At 43.0% G+C, this 9,877-nt stretch overlaps 1 protein-coding gene across 1 annotated transcript; it reads left to right on the top strand.

The window, feature by feature from the left end:
• Nucleotides 1-8,551: 8,551 nt before the first annotated feature.
• On the top strand, nt 8,552-9,565 carry LOC147734911 (proto-oncogene Mas-like). Its single transcript, XM_086953677.1, has one exon. The coding sequence runs from the start codon at nt 8,552-8,554 to the stop codon at nt 9,563-9,565; it is 1,014 nt and encodes a 337-aa protein (XP_086809803.1).
• The last annotated feature ends 312 nt before the right edge of the window (nt 9,566-9,877 follow it).

The raw sequence follows: 9,877 nt of genomic DNA, 5'->3' as shown, positions 1-9,877 counted from the left end.
GGCCTGATTATGGATTCAGCAGTCCTACCGTTGTTGTCGCGTCAATGTCGAATTCACCACTGCCGACTAGAATTGAATTGAATTGAAAATAATTTATACCGCGCAACCAAAACCCTAAGGTGTCAAGGCGCCTATCAAAATAAATCAGAAAAGATGGCAAATCAGACTATGCATATGCGAGCGCGAAGAGACGGGTCTTCAGGGCTTTTCTAAAAAGCTGCAGAGTGGGGAGGGACCTCAATTCCATGGGAAGAACATTCCACCACTTGGGTGCAAGATTGGAAAAGGCTTTACCTCCCCATCGGGCTTTTCGGATACGCGGGACTGATAGAAGAGCCTTATTCGAGGAACGTAAGTTCCTGCAAGGACTATAGCAGGACAGGATAGATCCGATTCCTATAGAGCTATTTTTTGCTAGGGTCCTATAGATTAAACACAGGGTTTTGAACAGAATGCGGTCCTCCATTCGGAGCCAATGAAGCCGTTTCCTGGCCAGCGTGGCTGAGGTGCCCCGAGGCAAATCCAGAGCGAATCTGGCCGCTGCATTCTGGACCACCTGCAAGCGCTGCAGCAGGCTTTTATTCAGTCCTGCATACAGCGCATTGCAGTAATCCAGACGAGAGCCCACTAGAGCCACTGCCAGTTGTTTCCTAGCCTGCTGTGAAAGGTAGTGCCTAATCCTCCTCAGTATGCGTAGAACGCCCCAGCAGGTGGCAATAGTCCTTTTTACCTGTTGACACATACTGAGGGAAGGATCGATCACCACCCCAAGATTTTTAGCAGATGCAGCAGGGACAGGACATGCTCCAAGTGAGTCCGGCCACCAGTCAGCTGACCATACCTCCTCCTTACCTCCAAACACCATCACCTCAGTCTTCTCCCCATTCAGTTTCAGTGAATTGTGAATCATCCACTGTCCGACCGCCTCCATACAAGATCTAAAATTGGAGGCAGTCGGAGTAACTGACTGGGAGAGAGAGACGAGGATCTGGGTGTCATCCGCATAGGAAACTACCTCCACTAGGCGTCCTCTCACCGTATTAAGATGTTTGTCAGATTGCTGTTCGAAAGACTGCTGGAGCAATGTCGACACGACAGCCATTGGCAGACCACCGTGGCATTGGTCAGGGTAAAGCAGCTGTCATAGTGCAGTACAGAGAAGTTTCACTGCCATCGGAATTACAAGTTGGCTTTCCAATGAGCCAACCATGGCGGTTAGTAAGCGGAATCTAAGGATTTGCAGTGCATACTCAACCCATTCCCTTTTCTTCCCTTTGGTCGCCCAAGTGGATCCTTTCTCCAGGGCCCCCCTTTCCAGCAGTATCTTGAACCCGAAGAAAATGACCCTTTGGTGCTCAAATCCAGGTAAACCCATTTTGAAGTATTTACCTATTGACTGGGCTGGGTACATATGTCCAGACTCCAGCAATTGGAAAGCAGCGGTAGTAGGTATTTTTTTCACATGTCATGCGTATGTGTACACTGCAGTCAAAATATACACACTTGCATCAACATATATGAAGAAATGTACACAATTTTGGACCACCGCTGCATCACTACGGCAGTAAGACTGATGAACTCATAATCCGGTTCTAAGTTGTGGTACCTCCTTGGTTAATATCAGCTTGTTGGTCTTCTTCTGTGCATGGATGCTGGTGCTACTGGACAGATACCCTAATTTTCATAACTAGTTTCATAGCCAATTTAGGTGCGTTCCTTAAGTGAATTTTTCATGAGAAGAAAACTAGAATGAGCGGTTACCGAGGTGTACTGCCAGAATGATGTGCTGCAAAAATACTATGGCTCAATCCATAAAGTATTACAGTTTTATAAAGATAACTATATACAGATAAGTATAGGTTTTCTAGAATAAACATCTCAAATGTGTATCTTGACAAAATATGTATTTCTTTAAGGTATGAAAATGTGGAGTTGGGTAGTAAATCTATACTTCTATATTTTGCAAAGACTGTAAAAAGGAGTACTCTCTAGCTTAAGGTACCAAAGGCGCTTTCATGATCATGTATCAGAATATTACAGTAAGGTCAATGCGTTTTGGCCTTGTTGTCCTTGTTCACTTGCATACTGTAATGTTCTAATAAATGATAATGAATGAATATTGGCATTTGCATTCAGATAGTGGGATCAATACGGTGACGTGTACAGCCCCTGTGAAGTCACAGGAGAGTGAATGAGTGGGAATATCTGTTCAAGGAATATTTTTATGTCAGGATATTTTGTTATTAATCAATATTTAGGCCACAATTTCTTTCTATCCCTTTATTTTTGTTCTGAATACTCTGTCATACAGTCATCACAGGTAATCCAGGTGAAATCGATAGAGAATGACCCTTCACCCACAATAATTCCATTTGGCTGCTCCCTTCCTTCAGCAATGAGGTCATTTTTGATGTTTGCATTGGGCAACAGGTGCCCTTGCTGATAGTGAGGCATCACCCAGATGCATATCTTTGACTTTCCTTAGGACCGGTCCTGTGCAACTAGTGAATCCCAATGCTTGGCAAGAAAACACCAGGAGCGAGGTTAAATAGACTGCACCTGTGAACATTTGTACTTTTTAGAAGCATGCATTACACTAGCACAACGGAAAAAGTGTGCCGTCACTTACACAGCAAAAATGCCATATGCGATATTGTGCTGGCACCAGTCCACACCATGGCAGTTTATGAACAGACACTCCCTAGGGCTGCTAATTACTTAATTCACATATCCAGTGCAGCTACTGTAAGTACATTTTTAGGCATTATTAGCGTCATGGCAGTGAATGCACCAGCCTAACTCCCATTATGCACGAATAAAACCCTGAAGTAACTGGAACGCGTGAAATATTTAGGTAAATGCCACATTTGGCAGGCGTGACCTTCGGATTATCTTTAAATCCCACAAAACATTTGAGTAATTAATTATTCAACACACCTGTTCTGTTTAAGTAAGTCTGATTGCTCGATCTGTCTTTCTTCCAAGATCAACAGAAGGACAACATTTGAGCTGGTTAATAGGATCTGGAACTTCAAGAGTATTGTCCCTTCTAATGTGCATATTATTGTCAATATTGTAGTGCAGTTAAACAATAAAGGCCTGATTGACAAAGGGTTCTGCACTTGCGGCGGGGACCCCTGCAGTCATGGTGGGGGGGGGGGCGTGGTTGTGGCAGGAACTTGCATTACAGTTACTCATTGTGTAGTACCTTGCACAAGTGTGGGGCCCCCACCATTAGTGCGGACCCCCCTCCCCCCCACCCCCCCCCCCCCCTCCCGCCGAGACTGCGGGGTCTCCACCATGAGTGCATAAGCCCTTTGTGAATTGGCCCCTTCATATCAGATATGAAAGACAGAATAGCTGATGATTAGGAATCAAACATGCTGATGTTGACCAGAGGTTTGCTGTTCTTCAAACCCCAAGCACCCAATTCCGAATGTATAGGTATCCAGACTTTTATTGTATGGTATTAAATTGTAGCATCTATACAGTCCTCCATACCCTGACCAAGCCACAAATCTCTGTGATTTACACTGCATGATGGTTGATAGGGTGTTGGGTGATGTTTGGCCTACATGGGAAGTGTTGGATTATCACGCTGTTTGCTTCAATGCCATTGTGTGCTTTTGTGAGAACAATGCAAAATTTTTGCCTTTAGCCAAATCCCTTGTTTAGATTGATGGAGACCAGTAGTTTTCAAAACAATAAAGTTTTTCAAAAAACCATGACAAAACATGCCAAAAGACTGGCAGACAATGCTAGACCCTTTTGACTTTGCCAGTGTTGTTGTTACATTGAATGCATATAATACACTTTGTTACAAAATGACATGTATTGTTAAAGTGCTCTGTCAACCCCTGTTGTTGAATAGCAGGTGTGTATTTTTATTTGTTGCGCACGCAGCACTCCACAGTCCTTCATCGACCTCAGAAGCATCAAATGCTGAGTGGATCAGCTGGGTTTCACACCAGTATGTTTTGGTGATGATGTCTGGAGTTGGTGATAGAGAAACTGCTGGTGTGGATTGTCAGTGACTGCTGATCTCTTTCCAGGGTGTCTCCACATTGGGACAGACCATACCCATGTGACCACAGCCATTTTGTCACATAGATGTGCAAACAGGTTATGTACCTTTGTTGCTCTACTTTCCCAGGCAGACTACCAGATAGAACAGCTGTAAATCCATAACTGTGCCATTTGAATCACTTCACATTTGCACGAGTGAAAATACTAAGCTCCACCTTTTCCTTGCACGTGGTTTGTCCCAAAAAAAATCATAACTGTAAAGTCAGATGCTGCTCCCTGGCTTTTGTATCAGTCACTCCAACCCCTTCAGTGCTCATGACAAGGTCAACTCGTCATGGGTTTTACCTGCCCTGTGCTTATGACGAGTTGACCTTGTCATGAACAATGGGGATCCTGAAAATCCAGCATGGCAGGGTGAAACCCCTTAGCACCCAATACAACAATCAATTGGCACAATTTATCACTACTATAATGAGATTAATCATTCTATTTTTTACAAAGGAATAATCAAACACTAACTCCCTTTCGATTTAGCTCCCCGGGCTTTCTCTAAAAGGTGTGATACAGTTTGCTCTCATTACTTAACCAAATTCATTGGTTTAGCCAAAATGGACTTGGTTTCCTCTGCTATTCCAGCTAGCAGCGCCGGAGAGGATTTTCTTCCTAATGAGTCCACCTCTGACCAGTTACCCTCCTCTTGCAATCCCATCTCTTCAACTCTTAAACCTTCCTGCCTGGATGCTGAGAGGAGGGGTCTGCAGGCCTTAGACTACTTCAGAGACATGGCGTTTTCAATTCAGCATTCAAGGAAACCTTCCACATTAGCAGCCTATTCAACGTCTTGGGTGATTTTGATAAAAGGGTTTCCCTTAACAATTATAGTGCAAATTCTGGTAATCACTTTAGGATATTACAGTTCCTGCAGGAGAGGTTTGATAAAAACTATCTCCATCATCATTATCCACACAGTTGGCAGATATTAGAGGTTGAGGGAGTTCTTTATAGTCTTCTCCAAAACACTATCTTTAAGAGATTAATTTGGGGTTCAGGATCACGAGAACCTTAGTGTCTTCAGCCGTGCTTCTGTGGGATCTGCCAACGGTGTTGGAAGGCCTTCAGAAAACTTCTTTTGAGCCCTTAGATGTGGCTCAGAATCAGTGATTATGGTTAAGACTTTCTTCTTGCTGGCAATTACATCAGCAAGACGAATAGGAGAGTTGGAGACCCTTCTGGCCTCCTATCCATATATTGGATTTAGTCCAGATGGGGTAGTCCATAGCAATCCAAAGTTTTCTCCTAAAATACAGTCACAAGTTCTCTGGCGTCAGGAGGTACTCCTGCCAGTATTGTCCTCTGAGGATCAAATTCCTTTAAATTTAGACAATAAGAGACTAACATGCCAGATAGGACAAAGAATATAAGAAAGTCTAACTATCTTTTGGCAACCTTTGGTCCAGCTAACAGAGGAAAAAACATCTCCCACTATTAGTTTATGGGTTAGACAGGTGATTACTAAGGCTTATTTATGATGGTATGCACTTACAACTCCCAGGCTGATTGAGGCAAGACTTACTAGAGGATCTGCAGCCTCATGGGCAGAAATGAATGTGGTTTCCCTGATGGAAATTTGGCAACCTGGTAGTTGTAAAACACCTTTGTAAAACATCACAGCCTAGGACTAGGTAAGTCCATGAATTTTAGTTTTGGAGCGATAAAGTCTGCTATGACAGAATAGTGTGCATTGGCATAAATCTTTAAAATATTAAAGCAAGTAGTTAACGTGCATGGTCTGTTTGGTTCAAATTTAGGCACTGAGGAAGGGTGTTAGGCATAGCATAAGGACTAGGACAGGGCACTATGGTTTAGGATAATGAAGATTACCAGTAAGAAATAATCTTCAGTTGAGTTTGTGCCTTGGAATTGGAGAGAAAACTATGTAAAAATATAAAGCACTACGTTTCACCCTGTTCTGTGAAGTACAAACCTGGAGTTTGGCAATTTTTCCCTAAACAAATTCTCAGAGGATTTACTTGGTGAAAGTAATGCAGGGGGATGATAACCCATATGGGCCCACATGCATCAAAGCAAAAACCGGTCGCAAATGGGCAGATTCTCAGAATCTGCCCCTTTGCGACCGGTATTTTTGCCTTTGTGCATCATCCCAAATGCAAAAATCGCAATTTAAGTAATCTCTAACCGGCAGATGCATCAAAGAAAATACCGGGAGCAAACGGGCAGATTCTTAGAATCTGGCTGTTTGCTCCCAGTATTTTTGCATTTGGGATGCATCATCCCAAATGCAGAAATCGCAATTTAAGGAATCTCTAAATAGCGATTCCTTAAATTGCTCTTGCATTTAAGGAACCCCAAAATGAAATTCCTTAAATGCAAGGCAAGAAACCCCAAAAAATTGCGATTTCGCTGATAGGGGGAGCAAATTACCATGAAGTTGAACTTCGTGGTAATTTGCTAAAACTTTGAAAATTGCACTTTTGTGCATTTTTCAAAGTTACATGTTGCGTGCACACACATGCCCTTAGGGCATGTGTGTGTGTAACATTTGTGCACAGGTCCATTTCAGGGGTGCAACAGGGTGTCCTTTGGACACCCTGGCACCCTTGAAATAGCAGAACATTAGCGATTCGGTAATAGCTAATCGCTAATAAGGAATGGTTTTCCCGTTCATTCCTATGGGCCTTTAGGCCCATAGGAATGAACGGGAAAGCCATTCCTCATTAGCGATTAGCTATTACCGAATCGCTAATAAGGAATCTGTAGGAATCGCTAATAACATTGTGATTCCTACATGCATCCCGTTTTGCGAGTCTTTAATAGCGATTCCTTAAAATTCGCTATTAAGGACTTGCAAAACATAACTTTGATGCATCTGCCAGCCAATTGCCATTACTTAAATTGCCATTGCATTTAAGGAATCGCGAATTGAGATTCCTTAAATGCAATGCATTAAAGTAAAAAAAACTAGCAATTTCGCTAATAGGGGGTGCACATTACCATGAAGTTGAACTTCATGGTAATTTGCAAAAACTTTGAAAAATGCACTAAAGTGCATTTTTAAAAGTTCCATTTTACACACACACATGCCCTTCGGGCATGTTTGTGTGCAAGATGTACTCATATGTAGATTTCAGGGTTGCAACAGGGTGTCCTTTTGACATCCTGGCACCCTTGAAATTGCATTCTCAATTTGCGATTCTCTAATTGAGAATCGCACATTGAGAATGTCTTCCCATGTATTCCCATGGGCCTGTAGGCCCATAGGAATGAATGGGAAGGTATTCCTTATTTGTGAGTCGCAATTAAGGCATGTTTAGAAATCGCTATTTTTAAGCAATATCTACATGCATAGCCTTTTGGTATTCCTTATTAGTGAATCCTTATTTTTTGCTAATAAGGAATCGCAAATGGTATTGTTGATGCATGTGTCAGATGGTGCGATAAATCTCCCGTTTTTGGTTTGAAAATTCTGTTTCTGCTCAATTTCAGGGAGAAGCCTGGATTTCTGCAGTTGTGGAAGTTCAAGTAGTAGATGTTGGAGCTTATTCTGAGAATCTACTTTTTCTGTGCAAAGATCAGTAGTCTTCTATAAAAAAAAGGCTGTCAAGGTGATTTTGATTTTATAAGTGACGTCTGATAAATTGCTACTAACTTTAGCTGTAGTTTTAACATTTATAGCGGCCGATATATGGCATGATTTAAATAATCAGTGTACAGAATGCCACAATCTGATCCGTCTCTGCTGACAGAATAATGAAACAGAAACAACGCCTAAAAGTCTGGTTTTGGCTGCAAATCTACTGGCTTTCTCAAAACTTGATTTCCGAGCTATAATTTAGTCCAATTTTACCATTTCAAAATGGTGGGCGCCTTTGGGGGGTAACACATCAGACATGTTGGAAAAGCAAGGGAAAATAAAACAAGGGAAATTCTGACAAAAGCATTCCACTATGGCAAACCTGCAAGTGCCTCTGTGCAGACTCGTGGGCAGGATCTTGGCATCGTTTTTGATATACCTTATGCAAAAGGTGACCTCTCTTGTGCGTGCAGGCACACACATTGTATTAGTGGTAAATACGAGTACAAATGGAGGCTGAGAAAACACAAATTCTGCCAAGTTTTGTGAGGGGGGAACAAAAGTTGTGATCTCAAATTCGGTTAAAAAAATCATGTTTGTGCACAAATCAGGATTGCCACATGACTCATTCATAATCAAGTCATTTGCAAGCAAAATGAAGCTTCCAGCATGACAGATTATTTGTACAAAAACACCACATTTCATTGACAAAACACGTTTTCTACATATTATTACAATTTCTGAGGGCTTTTGCTGTGATTCCTCTGTTGTTATATTCTAGACGTGTGAGACAATCTGTGAAAAGGGGTGCCTTTTTTTGTGGTCTGTGTGGACTCAAAAACTCATATCTAAATGCACCGTTCCTGTGATTGTCATGCCTAGCTGATTTACAACATAATCACTGTATATGTTTGTTTGCAGGATAGGACATGAATGGTGCAACAACTCAGGCTCCTCACCATGGAAGGTACACCCCCGCCGCCCCACGTTAATGTTTCTGGACCAGGAGGGCCAGGAGGACCTCCAGATGGTGGAATCCCAACAGAGGAAGACCAAACCATACTCCTTGCTCTGAGGGGTATCTGCGCGGTCATCTCACTCTTTGGCTTGGTTGGAAATGGCACAGTCCTTTGGTTTCTCTGCTTCCGCATCCCACGGAATCAGTTCACTGTCTACATCCTTAACCTGGCACTGGCTGACTTCACTATCCTGTTTTGTTCCTTGCCCACCCTGCTCTTTGTTTTTGGTCACCCCATGAAGTTGTCGGGCTCCTCTACAGCTATGACCGTACTACTCGCACTTCGGGTCATTCTCTTATTTGGCTACAACACCAGCCTCTACATCTTGACAGCCATCAGCGTGGAGAGGTGCCTGTCCGTCTTCCAGCCCATCTGGTATAAATGCCGCCGCCCACGCCACCAATCAGTCATTGTCTGCATCTCAATCTGGGCACTCTCCTGCCTTCTAACTGGGCCAGAATTCTTCACATGTGACAAAGACATGTACACATCTCACAATAAAAAATGTTCAGCCGCCTTGATCTCCTCTTTTGGTTTTGGCTTTGTAATTTTTGCCCCCATCATGGTCATCTCCAGCATCAGCTTAATTTGCAAAGTTTGCCGCAGTTCACTGCAGCGACAACCTCTGAAGCTCTATCTAGTCATTGTCATTGCAGTGCTGGTGTTCCTCGTCTCCACAGTGCCACCTCGGCTCCTGGACCTTTTGCTGTACTTCAAAGCTCTCCCACGAGGAGCAATTCCCTTCTTTGTTGCTCACCATGTGAATATGATCTGTGTGACTATCAACAGCTGTGTCAACCCCTTCATCTACGTCTTTGTAGGGGGGCTCTGGAAAAAAAGAGGGCAAGGACCCATCCAAGGGGCGCTCAGCAGTGTCTTCAAGAGTGAGATGGAGCTGACGGAGAATGAGGAGGAGTCCAGCAACTGATCTTAACCTTGACTGATGAGAAGTCTCAACATGTAGCGTCAACATTAGAGATAGCTGTATCGAGATATAAGATTTGCTTACCAGTGCAGGAAAGTAGTATAGTAAACATTGATCCACTGAACAATTAGGGCCACTACTGCACTGTGAGATACCAAGCAATCAAACTAATCAATATTAAGAAGCTACCCTGGCATCATGACTATGTGGTTAGCAATGTGGAGGGCCTCCCTTGTGGTAAGACAATGCAGCCACATGATGAAAGGGGGTGAGAACAAGACATGCTATAAAATGTGGTATAAGGGCAGGCACTGA

The sequence above is a fragment of the Lissotriton vulgaris genome, chromosome 1_2 (genome assembly GCF_964263255.1).
Source record: "Lissotriton vulgaris chromosome 1_2, aLisVul1.2, whole genome shotgun sequence".
In the NCBI taxonomy this organism is placed as follows: domain Eukaryota; kingdom Metazoa; phylum Chordata; class Amphibia; order Caudata; family Salamandridae; genus Lissotriton; species Lissotriton vulgaris.
Note: the sequence above shows the minus strand (reverse complement) of the source record. Positions and strands in the feature narration are given on the sequence as shown.

Coding starts and splice junctions, on each gene's coding strand:
- LOC147734911 (XM_086953677.1), top strand. CDS start 8,552: ATGGTGCAACAACTCAGGCTCCTCACCATGGAAGGTACACCCCCGCCG.